Source organism: Garra rufa, chromosome 20 (assembly GCF_049309525.1).
Source record: "Garra rufa chromosome 20, GarRuf1.0, whole genome shotgun sequence".
NCBI lineage: Eukaryota > Metazoa > Chordata > Actinopteri > Cypriniformes > Cyprinidae > Garra > Garra rufa.
In genome coordinates this window covers 40028528-40045865 of record NC_133380.1, presented here as the reverse complement: position 1 = coordinate 40045865, position 17338 = coordinate 40028528, and the positions used below count along the sequence as shown (strand labels likewise).

The 17338-nt window shown below is 34.4% G+C and overlaps 1 protein-coding gene across 1 annotated transcript in view; it reads left to right on the top strand.

Annotated features, from left to right (window-relative positions):
• Window positions 1-3214: 3214 nt before the first annotated feature.
• Window positions 3215-17338, top strand: part of dnajc16l (DnaJ (Hsp40) homolog, subfamily C, member 16 like) — a 23894-nt gene continuing 9770 nt past the window's right edge. Inside the window, exons 1-10 of the mRNA XM_073826009.1 lie at window positions 3215-3322; window positions 6606-6804; window positions 6923-6989; window positions 8712-9033; window positions 9210-9394; window positions 11946-12050; window positions 12133-12291; window positions 12381-12511; window positions 12604-12781; window positions 15350-15532. Coding sequence (XP_073682110.1) covers window positions 6629-6804; window positions 6923-6989; window positions 8712-9033; window positions 9210-9394; window positions 11946-12050; window positions 12133-12291; window positions 12381-12511; window positions 12604-12781; window positions 15350-15532 — 1506 coding nt within the window. The 5' untranslated portion in view covers window positions 3215-3322; window positions 6606-6628. The remainder of the gene's footprint in view (window positions 3323-6605; window positions 6805-6922; window positions 6990-8711; window positions 9034-9209; window positions 9395-11945; window positions 12051-12132; window positions 12292-12380; window positions 12512-12603; window positions 12782-15349; window positions 15533-17338) is intronic.

The following is a 17338-nucleotide window of genomic DNA, read 5'->3' as shown; positions in this document are numbered from 1 at the left end:
AAAAGTACTGTTCCTCTTTGTCAAGATAGTCAGTAAATCCAAAGAGTACATTTTCCCATAAGAGTGAACAAGGTCTTGAACATTGGATATTTTCACTAATAAATTTTTGGACCTTACACCACAGTGTAACTGAGTATGTACAGTGCCAAAATAAGTGCAAGGCAGTTTCCTCATATTCGTTACAAAACATACAATTTCTATTTATTCCTTTTTTAAATTTTTGTAAATAATGATTTGCTGGATAAAATCTGTGAATAAGCTTATAAGAAACTTCTTTAATCCTATTTCTAAGATGATATTTCTGTGGTAACAACCATACTTTTCTCCAGCAAATCAATTTTCCATTCAATGAAGAGACCCAATGAGACAAAACATAAGGTACAGTAACAATTTCTCTTTGGAAAAGGGTACGAATAGCTCTATTTTTATTCTTGAGGTTTGAAGAAAAACATATTTTACCAATATAAGATTTAGCAACATCAAAAGACACTGAATCGAGAGAATAGTCTCTATCATACCTCTAAATAGCATATGAGTACCTGCCCAAAAGCAAATTCTTAGTTCCCAGATAGGTAACTGCCAATGTGACCGGCTTTTTAAAAATTGTGACCGAACTTCAGGCGCTGCGTGATATTACTCCGCCTTCTTCGGCCATATTACGGCAGCAAACTTCCTTGACTATTACGCCGGAATGGGAGTGTAGTTCCTAATCTTATCAGCCTAGAAAATCGCAGCTTTACATTTTCCGCCGGTCTTAGTACACGATATAACTGCAGAAGAGTCAAGTTTTAAATAGGACAAATAAATTAGCCTATTTCCCAAAAAAAGTCGAGTGATCCTTTAAAACTTCAACATGAGATTGCGGATATACATTTAAAATAAATGTATATGAAACAAACAAAAAAAATGTAAATTAGCAAATAAAAAATATAAAATATAAATGCATGTGAAATCTAGTGTACAGTAAATGACTCTTGGAATTTGTTTTATACGTGAAATGTTTTAGTTCGTATGTTAATCCGCTCAATAACAATGCTCACAATTTTTATAAGAATAGGCCTAATACATTTGGTCATTTCCTATGCTGACTTTGGTTGACACAGAATTTTCCACTGAGGATTCCATAACTCGAAGTTAAAATACCTTTTTATGTAAAAAACTGAGTGACCACAGCTTCTCATTAAATACAGGCAGAACAGCACACAACAGTCATTTAAACATTAGGATTTAGTTGCACCTCAAAACACAGACAGTTGGACACCTCTTTGCCTTCATTATTTCGTAGCAAGTCTGACTCTCTAACCATTAGGCCAATACAAAATATTATATTTTAAATACATATATTATGTATTAAAAGTTGAATCATTTATTCAAATGAATTAAACACTTTTAAATAGATAATATTTTGCTTAGTTTAGAATTGTGATTTCTATTTGATCTCTAAAAAAAACTAAAACTTAATCTGAAACTAAACTATATAAAAACGATATAGAAATGTGTTCACAAGATAAAAACAAAACTAAAACAAACAAAAAAAATTGTTAATGAAACTAATAAAAACGAAACTAAATTTTATTGCAAATTTGAAAACTATATTAAAATAAAATGAATTTAAAAAAGCCAAACTATAATAACCTTGATGTCTGTCCACCATAAAGATCTTAAATATCATTTATTTTGTTAAGAGAATTACTTTTGTTAATTCCCATCACTCTATCCCTCTCTACAGCAAACAAACTGACCTCTTAAAGAGAGACACTGCAGGCAAAAATACTGTTTTTTCATGCACCTGCCAAGTTTGAGATTTTGGGCTTTTTCGTTTTTCATAAAGTGAAAAAACATCCTAAAGACACTGTTAAGTGTTTCTTTTATAGCACTTTATCTATTTGTGTCAATGCATTTCAATTACAATGCATATTTTTAAAGACCGTTTTCTCAAAAGAGTTTTTTTCTCCTACACTGAGCCATAAATCTCTACTTCAGTAGCACTTACACACACCAAACTTTACATTTTTATTCCTGTCTATATCTTGAAGGTTTTTACAGAGGGATTTGTTCATATAGAATTTGCTTGATTTTATAGACCTTTTTCCTGAGTAAACGATGAGCGCCGCCATTACGAATTCTAACGTCAGATTGAATGCTTTTCTGTTCCGGTTTCCATAGGAACCCATTCAAATAGCATCTGTTTTTAATGTAGCTAACGTCCGCTGCTTCGTGTCATCTACACACTCATTAAAGTGAGGCACTGACAAATGACGGTCATTGCGACATTGCCAAGTGATGGCGCTATGGAGCCATGTGCTTTTTAAAAACATTTTAATAGGTTTAACATTAGTTTATTAGCTCGGAATATACCCTAATTTGACTAGAAACAATGCAGACCGGAAATGCAAAGCATTCTTTCAGTTAAGAGTCGGACTTACTTCCGTGTTCAGGAAAAACGTCTATACAACATTTTATTCCCCCAAAAATGGAAAAAAAATACATAGTTTTTTTGTCTGTTGTAAGTTTTTTCTGAATTATGGAGTGACAAAATGAGATACACAAAATCCACTCTGTAAAAACATTTGACTCTAATATGTCAAAAAAAAATTAAACAAGAATTTTGAAAGTGACTTCATCCAGTGTTTATATTTTTGTACTAGAAATGTATGCATATCAGTGCATATTTCATTAAATAATCATCATTTGCATATTTAAACCTATTTTAGAAAACTTGAAATACAAAAAATCTGAATCAGAATATTAGAATGATTTTTGAAGGATCATGTGACACTGATGGCTGCAGTAATGACGCTGAAAATGTAACTTTGATGACACGAATAAATTACATTTTAAAATATATTCAAATAGAAAGCAGTTATTTTGAATAGTAAAAATATTTCACAACGTTACATCTTTTTCTGTATTTTGGATCAAATAAATGCAGGCTTGGTTTTCTTTAAAAACATAACAGTTGAAAAATTTTTGACTGGTACTGCATTAGGTTTTTTGCAGTTATCAATGTAATCAATCAACTGGGTAAGTAAGGTGATAACTATTAGTTAGGTTTTTACCCTATTCACCTGCAGTGTCTCGCCTTAAATAAAAAAATAAATTATAAAATATATAAAATATAATCTGATAAAATTGAGAAATTATACTTTTTGGGATGAATTCGTTCGGACTTTTATTATAGAAAGTGTTCCTCCACAATCCCTCACTACCGGAAGTAGCGGGCAGGTGAAGGCCGGGGAAACGGTCCACCCATTACCATCGGGAGAACATGGATTGCTACTAAATTGTGGATTTATACGATTACAACAAGAGTCGTGCCGAGGTATAACAGTGATTCTAGATTCTTCTGTTTAATGTCGTGTTTGCTGTGGTTTCTTTAAAGCGTCAATCCTCAGTAGGGCGTGCAGCTGCGACTTCTGTTAACTGATGTTGAAATCATTAAATCAGACTCTGTTTTCTCAGTATATCTGTGGTATCAGACGCTGACAGTGTTTTTGTCCGCTGTAAATAGTCGATGTGTTTTGCTTTTGAACTGCACTGATCATATGATCACACCGTGCAGCTGATCTGATGCTGATTTATTTGCATTGATCGCTTCGGTTCCCATAGAAACGCTTTAGATGAAATGAATTATAATACTAGCTCAGTCATAACTTGGCGATTTAGGAGAAAATCTTAAAAATAATGGGTGTGTCGATCCTAAATTTAGGACTAAATTTTTTTCTAAGAGTATTTCACAAAGCATTTTAGCACTAAAACTAGCTCCTAAATCTGTGAAACATTAGGAGTAGCCTAGTGAAGAGGACTCCTAAGTCAATAAAACCAAATAACAAATCGCTGCTGAAAAAAAAAAAAAAATCATCACAGAAATTATAAATGTTTCCACTACAAATACCATTACAAATATTACAAACCATCAACTTTTAACCGTTAGAGTCATTAATAAATGGTTTCCTGTACAGTTTTCTTTGGGACATATTCCATTAGGATTTAGTGGCTTTAATAAGCCACCAATAGAAGGTGACCAATTAGAGATTAGTAGAGATTAACAGGCACCATTACAGTTACCTTTAAAACCAATACTATTTCTATTATAACCAGTAAAAATATTTACAATTTTTGTTAAGGTTTTTTCTTATTACTATTATTATTTTTAGCATGGCTAAAATGTCTGTCGCCGGCAATCTGTCTCGGAACGTAAACATTTTAGGAACATGTTGCATTTATTGGCACGCATATGCTTTCCCACATATCTTTTTTTGGTTTTGGAGGTTATTTATACTCCAAATTTTCCTTTGATCATATCCTTGTTTTCATTAACAGGTTGGGTAAGAAGCTGTTCTTGAGTCTAGTTCGGTTTTCTTTTACGTTTGCATGTCTTACTATCAGCCGTGATTATTCTAGTCGGTCAATTAAAATATTGTTTATATGCATATCAGCTAATTGTTTACCAGGGCCCATATTCACAAAACATTGTATCTTAGCACTAAGAGTTCTCCTAAATAGCAGTAAAAGTTTTTAGCTAAGAGTTTTCTCTTAAAACCAATTCACAAAGCTGCTGAGACCAACTTTTACTTTTTTTAAGGAATAAAGAGAAGTCTTAAGATAAGAGTAAGGTTGACCTCGTTGCTATGGATGATGTCAGCTTGCTCATTAACTATGAATACAGTGATTGGCTGATAGGGGAGGAGTCTCTGTCAGAGATTTATTCATAAAATATTGTAGGGGTGATATTATGTTGCCATATTCAAATAAAGGTTTAAAAATAAAGATCTTGCCACTAATGTCAATTAGTGTCACTAATTAAACAAGTATATGTTCAGCTAATTGTCAGCCTCTTACATGCGTGCTTCTTATAAACAATTAGCTGATATGCATATAAACAACATTTTAATTGATTGACTAGAATAATCATGGTGGATAGTAAGACATGCAAACGCAAAAGAAAACCGAACTGGACTCAAGAACAGCTTCTTACCAAACCTGTTAATGAAAACAAGGATTTTGGATTATGGATAACCTCCAAAACCAAAAAAGATGCATAGGAAAACATATGAGTGCCAATAAAGGAAACATGTTCCTAAAATGTTTACGTCCCGAGGCAGATAGCCGGCAACAGCCATTTTAGTCCTGCTAAAAAAAAAAGGTTTTTACTGGATAATTTAGAAATTGTACTGGTTTTAATTGTAACTGTAATGGTGCCTGTTAATCTCTACTAATAATTGGTCACCTTCTATCGGTGGCTTATTAAAGCCACTAAATCCTAATGGAATATGTCCCAAAAAACAGTACAGGAGACCATTTATTAACGCTTTTAATGGTTTTGTAATATTTGCAATGGTATTTGTAGTGGAAACAATTAGAATATCTGTGATGATTGTGGTTGTTTTTTTCAGCAGAGAGGATAGGCCTAGTTTGTGATTTGGTCTTAGTGACTTAGAAATCCTCTTCACTACTCCTAATATTTCACAGATTTAAGAGCTAGTTTTAGTGCTAAAATGCTTTGTGAAATACTCTTAGAGCAAATATTGAGGAGTCCTAAATTTAGGATTGACATGCCCTTTATTTTTAAGATTTTCTCCTAAATCGGCAAGTTATGAGCTACTTTTAGCCTTAAGATGTTTTGTGAATACGGGCCCTGGGCTCCTAGTGACAAAATTCTTAGAAATGTGGGTGTTTCCTCTTAAAATTAAAGAAAAAAGTAATTCAGAAAGCATCTTAACCCTTAAAAGAGGTCTTAAGATCCAAAATTGTTAGGAGTACGGACGAGGACTATTGAGATGCTTAAGAGTTTCTTTAGCAGTGGAGAACATTGACAAAACATGAGGAGTGCAAAGAAATATTTTGCACACAATGGAGTAAGTTAATAAGATGCCGCAGGTGAGATTGTGCAGAGATAATGTTTGTGACCGATTTTATTAGAGACATGTCAACCTCTTTGACATAGTGCAAGAAATGGAGGTAATCACTACATTTATTACTTTAACATATTTGGCAACTGGAAACAATGCAACTATGCAGCAGTGATGATTTGGGTCTGTTTACAACCTTCTATAAGCAAGAGGTCACACAAACAATTACAGCGCTTTCAGAACCTTAATGTGTTGCTGTTCATTTCCTATCAAATGCATTACAGTATGAACAGCGTGGTAAATAAAAAAATATATAAATGTATATATTAGGGTTAGGCGATGTCGACCAATTTGGCATCGTATGATGTCTAACGTGACAGAGCAAGCGCGGGTTTATGTAGATGTATTTGGAGGATGTGTGTTGGTCCTTAACATATTTTCATATAATATTTAACATATGTCTGGATGAGAGCTGTGACTACTGTTTACTGATAGACAGTGGTTTGACATTCTTGTTTACTTTGCATATTTTTGCTCTAACGATGTATTCTATGTTTCATAAATGTTAATCGAAATAGGATGTTTTATTGACAGCTAGCCTTTGAACTGTGTTTTTTTCCCTGGTTGAAATGTCCAGTACCATTTTTTTTTTTTCTGTAGCCCAGATTTGAAGAATTGTGTCTGCAAAGGAACTTGTACTGTTGTAAAAAGTGTGACAAGACAACTAGCCCCGGTCTCCTCTATTTTGTCTAGCCTGCCAGTTCACATACCACAAGATGGGAGGCTGGAGTGTGTTTGTGACCTGCTGCGTTTGGGCGATTCTTCTCGTGGCTCTGTTTGGAGATTCACTGGCATCTTCATCTGAGTTTGATCCCTACAAAGTTCTGGGAGTGTCCAGACATGCCAGCCAGACCGAAATCAAGAAAGTCTACAAGAGACTCGCAAGAGAATGGTGAGCGATTTCAATCAGAGAGCAATAGAGATACAGTGTAGAAATCATTGGGTTAGCTTTCTTCTCTCTGACACATAATCTGTCTGAATAAAAACTTTTTTTCATGCTTTGTCCATAGGCATCCAGACAAGAACAAAAGTCCAGGGGCAGAGGACATGTTTATTAAGATCACTAAATCATATGAGGTAGGATGGTTGCATTTTGTATAGAAAATAAAATAAAGGACAAAAACACTCTTTATTTTTTTTGTCATTTTGACCTAATACACTACCAGTCAAAATTTGATTTAAAGAAATATTTTCTCCTCACCAAGTCTGCATTTATTTGATCTAAAAATACAGAAAAAATAGTAATATTGTGAAATATTTTTACTATTCAAAATAACTGCTTTCTTTTTGAATATATTTTAAAATGTAATTTATTTATTGCATCAAAGTTACATTTTCAGCATCATTACTCTAGTCTTTAGTGTCACATGATCCTTCAGAAGTCATTCTAATATGCTGATTTGCTGCTCAAGAAACATGTATTATTATTATCAATATTTAAAAGTTTTTTTTTCAGGATTCTTTGATGAATAGAAAGATCCAAAGATCAGCATTTATCCTAAATAAAAAGCTTTTGTAACATTATACAGTATACCAACCAAAAGCTTCATCAAATCAGTATATTTTGGGAAAAATATATTAATAATTGGGAAAGAAATAATAGAAATTAATACTTTTATTTAGCAAGGATGCTTTAAATTGAATAAAAGTGATAAAGACTGTTGCAAAAGATGTCTATTTCAGGTAAATGCTGTTCTGCTGAACTATTTATCAAGGCGACCTGAAGAAGTTCTACTCAGCTGTTTTTAACATAATAATAATAATAATAAATGTTTTTTCAGAAGCGAAAAAAATATAAGAATGATTCATGATCATGTGACTGGAATAATGATGGTAAAAATTCAGCTTTGAAATCTCAGGAATAATTACAGTCGAAAGTATATTCAAATAGAAAACAGTTATTTTAAATAGTGGAAATATTTTAGAATTTTACTGTTTTTGCTGTACTTTGGATCAAATGAATGCTTAGTGAGCAGAAGAGACTTGTTTATAAACAATAAAAATCTTGACTGGTAGCCTATATGTGTCTGTATACACTACCATTCCAAAGTTTCAGAGGAGTATGTTTATCTGTGCAAAATGCTAAAATGGCAAAAAATAAATACAGTATATAGTCACTCACATGCAATTAATTATTAATGGAAAATGAAATAAAATAGGTATATATGTATTTGTACATATATTTTATGGCAAATACATTGTTACACTTCTACAGTAACAATTTCCTTTTTTTTTATATTCAATATATATCTATAATTTGTAGCATGCCAGTGGTTGAAGTTTTTAAGTTACGACTGAATTTTTTTTTATTGAATAAATTTGGTAAATTAACTATTTTCTTAAAATGTGCATTAACGTATACAGATGCTGATAATAAATATCTTCTCATTATAAAGACTTGTTCAAAGGTTTACAACTTGTGGCATTTTCCGTTTTTGATTTTGCCGCTGCACGTTTGTTGATTCAAATATTAAAAAGAAAAAAAGGAAGTTTGATTTGTTGTTTTAACAAAAGCCTGTCAAAGAGCTGTCAAAAGTCTGCCAGATAAAGAAAAATGACACAATTTGTATAATCCGGTGGACTTTTGCTGGAAAATAAACAGGGATATCTGTGTGCAGGTAACACAGAAAAATGTAAACAATTTATTTACTTTTTCTACTGATATTGTAACAATACAAAGCTAGTTGAAAATTTGCAAAGCAATCCTTTAAGTAACTAGTGTAAGGTGCATGTACAATTTTGAATATGTCCTCAGTAATAAGCATGCATATTGAATTGCGTGTGATTTACATCCCATAGATCCTTTCTAATGAGGAGAGAAGGGCAAACTATGACCGTTTTGGTCAAATGGACGAGAATCAAAACTTTGCGCGAGCTCCGCAGGGCTTCAGACATTTTCATGACAGCTTCTACTTCGACGAATCTTTCTTTCACTTCCCTCGGACGAGTCGTGATTTCACAGACAGCAAGCACCTCCTTCACTTCAACCACTACATGAACGAGGTGCTGCCGGATAGTTTCAAGAGGCCCTATTTGATCAAGATCACGTCAGAGTGGTGCTTCACCTGCATCCATATCGAGCCCATATGGAAGGACACTGTGCAAGAGCTGGAGCCGCTGGGTAGGTTCTTCAGGATTTTGACCCTCACACTTCATTCGAGTTAGACTGGCTGATGTTCTAATAAGCGTATAAAGACATGACACAAATATTGGGTAAAATCTAATCAATTCTAAATCTAATGGTTCATAATAGATGTCAATATTTTTGAGAATATATCCAATTGATTTGTTTTTAAGGGGTTGGTATTGGAGTGGTGGACATTGGCTATGAGAGACAGCTGGCTAATCATCTTGGTGCCCACCGCACACCTTCCATACTCGGTTTAATCAACGGCAAAGTCACGTTCTTCCACTACGCTGTGGTCAGGGAACATTTGAGACAGTTTGTGGAAAGCCTTCTGCCCCAGAAACTGGTTGAGAAGGTAGGATTGTACTGTGTTCTCCAGGAAAAAAAATCTTTGAGTGTCTTTGAGGCGTATTATTATCATTTTCAGGTTGTAATATTCAACTTCATTCAAGCATTGGCTCTTGCTGCTACAAATATTGGCTACCAATTAAACATTCATATAAATACAACTAAAAAATACAACTTTTTTTCCATATTGAATTTCCTTTTCTCTTTTCCCATTTCCTTATCCCTTTCCATTCTTTCTCTTTCATTTTTTCCTGACTTTTCTTTTCCTTCCTATTCACTTTGTCCCCTTTCTTTTCCCTTTTTCTTGTCTCTTCATCTTTTCCATTTGTGTCCATTTTCCCACTTTTCTCTTTTCCCATTTCCTCCCTTCTCATTTCACGTTCCTTTCCCCTTTTTCTTTTCTCTTTCTTTTCTTTTTCATTTGTGTTTCTCTTTCCATGTCCATATCCTTTTTCTTATCCATTTCTGCTCCTTTTAACCTGTCTTTTTTCTGATTTTATGTTCCTTTTCCAATGTCTTGGTTTCCTTTTTTTCTCTTTTGTCTTCTTGTCCTTGTCGCTTCCCCCTTTCCTTCCTTCTCCTTTACCTGTTTTATTTCCTTTTCCCTTAATCTTCCACTTCATATCTTTTACCTTTGTCCCTCCATCCTTCCTCCTCCCACATTTTTCTTGTCTTTTCCTTTTTTTTTATAATTTTCTTGTCCTTTTTCAATTCCTTTCCATTTTCCCTTATCCCTTTCCATTCTTTCTCTTTCATTTTTTTCCTCTCCCCTTCCTGACTTTTCTTTTTTCTTCCTATTCCCTTTGTCCCCTTTCTTTTTCTTGTCTCTTCATCTTTTCCATTTGTGTCCATTTTCCCACTTTTCTCTTTTCCCATTTCCTCCCTTCTCATTTCACTTTCCTTTCCCCTTTTTCTTTTCTCTTTCTTTTCTTTTTCATTTGTGTTTCTCTTTCCATGTCCATATCCTTTTTTCTTATCCATTTCTGTTCCTTTTAACCTGTCTTTTTTCTGATTTTATTCCTGTTCCTTTTCCAATGTCTTGGTTTCCTTTTTTTCTCTTTTGTCTTCTTGTCCTTGTCGCTTCCCCCTTTCCTTCCTTCTCCTTTACCTGTTTTATTTCCTTTTCCCTTAATCTTCCACTTCATATCTTTTACCTTTGTCCCTCCATCCTTCCTCCTCCCACATTTTTCTTGTCTTTTCCTTTTTTTTTATAATTTTCTTGTCCTTTTTCAATTCCTTTCCATTTTCCCTTATCCCTTTCCATTCTTTCTCTTTCATTTTTTTCCTCTCCCCTTCCTGACTTTTCTTTTTTCTTCCTATTCCCTTTGTCCCCTTTCTTTTTCTTGTCTCTTCATCTTTTCCATTTGTGTCCATTTTCCCACTTTTCTCTTTTCCCATTTCCTCCCTTCTCATTTCACTTTCCTTTCCCCTTTTTCTTTTCTCTTTCTTTTCCTTTTCATTTGTGTTTCTCTTTCCATGTCCATATCCTTTTTTCTTATCCATTTCTGCTCCTTTTAACCTGTCTTTTTTCTGATTTTATTCCTGTTCCTTTTCCAATGTCTTTGTATCCCTTTTCCTCTTTTGTCTTCTTGTCCTTGTCGCTTCCCCCTTTCCTTCCTTCTCTTTTACCTGTTTTATTTCCTTTTCCCTTAATCTTCCACTTCATATCTTTTACCTTTGTCCCTCCATCCTTCCTCCTCCCACATTTTTCTTGTCTTTTCCTTTTTTTATAATTTTCTTGTCCTTTTTCAATTCCTTTCCATTTTCCCTTATCCCTTTCCATTCTTTCTCTTTCATTTTTTTTCCTCTCCCCTTCCTGACTTTTCTTTTCCTTCCTATTCCCCTTATCCCCTTTCTTTTCCCTTTTTCTTGTCTCTTCATCTTTTCCATTTGTGTCCATTTTCCCACTTTTCTCTTTTCCCATTTCCTCCCTTCTCATTTCACTTTCCTTTCCCCTTTTTCTTTTCTCTTTCTTTTCTTTTTCATTTGTGTTTCTCTTTCCATGTCCATATCCTTTTTCTTATCCATTTCTGCTCCTTTTAACCTGTCTTTTTTCTGATTTTATTCCTGTTCCTTTTCCAATGTCTTGGTTTCCTTTTTTCTCTTTTGTCTTCTTGTCCTTGTCGCTTCCCCCTTTCCTTCCTTCTCCTTTACCTGTTTTATTTCCTTTTCCCTTCATCTTCCACTTCATATCTTTTACCTTTGTCCCTCCATCCTTCCTCCTCCCACATTTTTCTTGTCTTTTCCGTTTTTTTTATAATTTTCTTGTCCTTTTTCAATTCCTTTCCATTTTCCCTTTTTCCTTTCCATCATCCCTTTACCTTTTATTTTCCTTTCCTGTTCCTCTGCCTTATTTCTTTCTTCTTTCCCATTACCTTCTGACTTCTCCCATCTTTTTCCCCTCTTTCCTGTCCCTTACTATTTTCCCTTTTTCTGTGCATTTCTCTTTTCCCCCTTTCCCTATGTCTCTCTTCTTTCCTTGTTTTTCTTCTCCCCCTTTTCATTCCCTTTCCTTGACCCCTTTCCCTAATTCTTTGTCTGTTTCCTCTTTTTTTTAGGTGACAGATAGCAGCTACCTCGGGTTTTTGAACAGTTGGCACGAGGAGAATAAGCCAAGAGTGCTAATGTTTGATGTAGCATCTAATATCCCTCTTTTGTATAAGGTGAGTGTTTATTATATTAACTGTTCAAACATCTGCCATTTAAATCTGCTTTCTTGACACAAACACATTCTCTTGTTCGCAGCTCACCGCGTTTGCCTATAAAGACTATGTAAAGTTTGGCTATGTGGACATGGGCCTGACTGAGACCTCCGAAGTCGTGCAGAGGTTCAACATCAACACGTATGCTCCCACAATGCTCCTGTTCAAAGAGAACACAGAAAAACCAGCTGACGTTATACAGGTGAGGCCCAGCAATTGCATTTTTTCTCACAAACTGTTTACCAGCTGTTTTGTTTTTGCTAAATCAGTCTTTTTTAATTTCTTCCCTAGGCAAGAGGGATGAAAAAGCAGATAATTGACGAGTTTGTCTCCAATAATCGTTTTCTCTTGGTGTCGCGGCTGGTGAATCAGAAACTGTTCGATGAGCTGTGTCCAGTTAAACAGTTCCACCGTCGCAGAAAGTAAGAAATCTCACCTTAAACTGTAGATTTGTTATTGGGGGTCTTATGTCTTTGAGAAAACATCATCATCTCCTTGTCTTTGTCATTGACAGGTACTGTGTTCTTCTGGTTACCGGCGAAGGGGAGCAGTTTGTGTCTGTGAACGAGGCCTTCTTTGACTTTGCTTCCTCTAATACTAAAGAAGTTCTTAGGTTTGCTTATGTTTATCAGAGGCAACAACAGCCTCTCTGTGACACCCTGCTTAAAAAGGACGACACAACCCCTCCACAGGTCAGAGACTAAAACATGCACCATTTAGTCGCCTTTTTGGCTGCGTTTACACTGCAAGTCTTAATGCACAGATCCAAACTTTTCACCATATCCGATTTTTGGCCTACCTAGTATCCGATATCCGTGTTTACACTAATGTCCAAATTAAAATCGTTCCACTGGCTTTCATGACAATGAGCGCAACCACTGACCCTCGAATTCCGGATGGACTTCTGCTTATTCGTCTTTTCCAAAGTCGGCAAAAGTAATCTCAACAGCAAATAATTAAAGAAAGAAGGCAAAACGGCTGTTAATGCTTTCAGTATAAGGACGGCGTTAATGCTTTTTCTACATCAGTGTCACGGCTACCCTGTTAAAGACCAATGAGACACAAGGCCGTATCCAGGGTTCGAAAATTAGTGAGGTCCGAAGTAAGGTGTTAAGAATTGTGCTACAATAACACCAACAAAAGCACTAATAAGGTCTGTTATCATGGTAAATTTGCTCGTGTAATTGAAGAGTGCGCGCAACGAGCACAATATGACGGACAGGACTGGAAAGGTTTTTTTTTTTTTTTTTTTAATAGGTGAGGGAATTTTTATTTTATAAGAAGTTATAAAAAATAATTTTAGAATTTCACGCACATCTTTCAAAATAATAGTATAGCGTCAGAAAAAAACAGAATTAGGTTTGTTGTTTCTTTGACTGCACACTCCGCGACCCACTCCAAACGTTTTTGCGACCCAAAAGTTGAGAAACACTTCTTTAATTAATGTTTTTTGACGACTTAAGGTTAACTAAAGAGCATGAGACGTCTTCCTGCTGGCCAGTAGCGTTAACGTTATTTGGCATAGTAGCCTATTTCATTCTTTAACAGATTGGTATGCTATTCTTTTTGATAGTGTTATACATTTATTTCAGATATTAACAATGAACACTGTTTGTCTTACCGATTGTGCTATCTTCCTGTCAGCAAGTTACAGATTGTCTATAAGCTTTTTTATGAATGTACAATGTTGCCAGATTTTGCTACGAAAAACAAGCAATTACAAAAAGAAAGAAAAAGATATCCGAAATAAGTTCAAAGCTTGTGTTTTGTAAATAAGTTTAATATATCACTAACACTAACGTTCAACTTTCCACTTTATACACGTCCCAAAGTGTCACACTAAATTGGAAAAACGAGTCAAAAAACACGTATAATAGGTGGATCTGGCAACAAACGGAACAAACCCGCGCTCTCACTCAACTGCGTTCTCAAGCCCCGTTCACTGCGTTTAGCTTCTCGCAGCAACATGAATTGCAAACACTCATGTGATATGAGGTGGTTTAAACGGCTAAATAATCATTCAGAGAGCTTAACATTTTATTTTTGAAAAAAAATGACCGAGGTCCGGACCTCAGTGACCTCATAGCTGGCTATGGCCATGATGAGACAGGAGAAGTGGAATCAAGTTGATTCCTTTGACGAAAAGGAATGGGTACACAATTTTTGCATAAACAAGACAAGGTTATAGTTTTTATGTCCTGACAGTCTCTGTTATAAGACACCCAACTGAGAAAAGTGTTCCCAGTGTGCAAACGTGTCGCCCTCGTCTTTTACCATGGGGACCGGCAACTCGGCGTAAAGCAATTGTTCATTTTTAGTTTGTTTGAATTTTCCCTCTTTTCCTCATTTTCCTTCGCTTTTAATGCAATTCAAGCAACAACAAAATACAACAGCCTATATGTAGCCTATTATGCCTATATATAAATCATATAACTTTTATTAACAAAATGATTGCTATAGGCTACGCATAATCTAAAATAACAAATTACTTTCACAAAGTGTAAATAGGTACAAAACTAAGCAAACACTGTGGCGCCAAATAAATAACGTAGAATGTTTATCAGCAAAACAAAAACTATAAAAGCTTGGAGATACACCTTGATGTCAAATAAAATAAATAAATGACAAGTTAAGTTTAAATAAAAGTAAAAATCAGCAAAAACTGGGAAACCAATTAAACAAATGTTTTAAAAAAAAATCTTCCAATATCGCCTTACTTAAACGGCAAAACTCAACAGGCTTTTTAAAATCCAAAATATTGCCAAACAGGCGCTTTTGCATTTGGTTTCGAAACTAAATCATCTATCCTCTTGTCTTTCTAACCTCTGTCTTCTTTGTCAGTCAGCTTGACTCATTCTCTGCAAGTGCTAAATTAAATCTGACCTGTGATGTGACTTTTTAATTGTACTGTCTGTTCTCTAACTAAACGAAATTATTTGTATTACTAAAAAAAAATCTAAATCTAAAAAAATCATATCCCTCAATGTCGTGGAACAGTCAGATTATGTAATTGACACAGAGAATCGGATATGCGTGTTTAGACATAGGTTGGATGTCCAAATATCAGATTTACAATCACATATGGAAACGGCTCAGATCGGATACGAAAAAACGGATCTTGTGCAAATATTTGTGTTTATAAGCGTGCATCAAATTCCGATCTGTGTCAGATGTGGGCAAAAATATAGGATTTTTTCTGCCAGTGTAAACGCAGCCTTTGATGTCATATGAACTTATAGCTTTTGTCCTTATGACTTCAGGTGATTATTCTGGAGAGACGCAGCGCTACAGGAAGGGTGTTGTATCGGACAGTGACGGGTGGATGGAATGGGAGCGATGATGATAAGCACCGCCTCCATGAGCAGCTTGAGCTTCTCCAAAGAGACCCCTCCTATCTTACCCACGATGCCATGCTGCCTGAACTCAACAATGAGTTCGCCTCTGTAAGTCATGCAAAGGGTTAAATTAATGCGATGTTCAACCTCAAAATTGATGTCAGAAATATCTAATCATTAAAAATGGTAATGAGAGAAATAATTAAAACAGGTTTGAAATTATCACTCATCAAATGCGGGTAAAAATCAGCTGTGGCGGCTAACATTGTCAAATTACTAGCCAATTTTGGCTGGTTGCATTGTATGTTCACTAATGAATTTATTGGGGAAGTTCATGCACGCCAAATCTGCACAGGTTTAGTGGAAATACTGAACTCGTGAGTCATCATGGCATTATGGAGTACGTTGAAAAAACAAACAAAACACTCCTACAGAAATGCATGCATTCACGACTATGTGATGAAGTCTGGTTAGACCAATTTAGTGTGTGTGTGTGCATTTACAGTGTGTTCTTTTACTGCATGAATCAGTCTATTAATATGCATTAAGAACCATCACATAATTCAAGATATGGCATAGAAAATGTGTATATATATATATATGTGTGTGTGACCCTGGACCACAAAACCAGTCTTAAGTTGCTGGGGTATATTTGTAGCAATAGCCAAAAATACATTGTATGGGTCAAAATTATAGATTTTTTTTTTGTAAAATTCCTACTGTAAACATATCAAAATGTAATTTTTGATTAGTAAAATGCATTGTTAAGAACTTAATTTGGACAACTTTAAAGGTGATTTTCTCAGTATTTAGATTTTTTGCATCCTCAGATTCCAGGTTTTCAAATAGTTGTATCTCAGACAAATATTGTCCTATCCTAACAAACCATATATCAATAGTAAGCTTATTTATTGAGCTTTCATATTATGTATACATCTCAGTTTTGTAAAATTTAACCTTATGACTGGTTTTGTGGTCCAGGGTCACTTTTATATATATATATATCAGTTCATATAATTTTAATACACTGCAAAAATTGCTTTTCTTACTTAGATTTTTTTTCACTTGTTTCCAGCCAAAATATCTAAAAATTCTTAATTCTAGCATCATTTTCTAGACAAGTAAAAATTATGTTCTTGTTCAGTAAAAACAAAACAAAAATGACAAAAAATTTAGTGAGTTTTTGCTTAGAACAAGCAAAAGAATGGCCAGTGCCAATATTAATAATAATTTTTACTTATCTAGAAAATCCTTCTTTATTTAAGAATTTTTAGATATTTTGGCTGGAAACAAGACAAAAAATCTAAGAAAGAAAAGCATTTTTGCAGTGTATCATTTTTCTTTGAAAATCAGCATGGTTACAAATGTAGACAATAAGAGACTTTCAATTTCAATTTCTATTTCGCAAACAAAAATCATTCTAAACACAGCCACAGCACTGTTTTGTGTCTCAGAGCAACATGACGGTGTTTCTTTCCTGAATTAATCAACTGTTTAAATGATTCGCTTCAATCGCAATGACTCACTTATTAACAGTGCCTTACTGTCACCTACTGAAGGTTTTAATTTCACATTTAAAGTATCTTTTCATTTTTAAACTAATTTCAAATATCAATATTTAACGTTTTATGATTAAAATATCAAAACATTATTTCTGCATTTGTAACTGCAGGTTAAAGCATTCCATGTCCCTCTGGGCTTCAGTAAACAGTGTGGAAATACATCTAAATGCCACTTTAGATGCATTTTATGCAAAGATTAATTTTGTTGATACTTATTTCATTTGTTTGGTAAAAAGATGCACACTTTTAGAAAAAAATGGCTTTATAAAGGTAAACATAAATTTTAACTTTGGAAAAGATTAATTTCTATCACTGCAGCCACACAGAATATGATGAATATCAAAGAATTTAG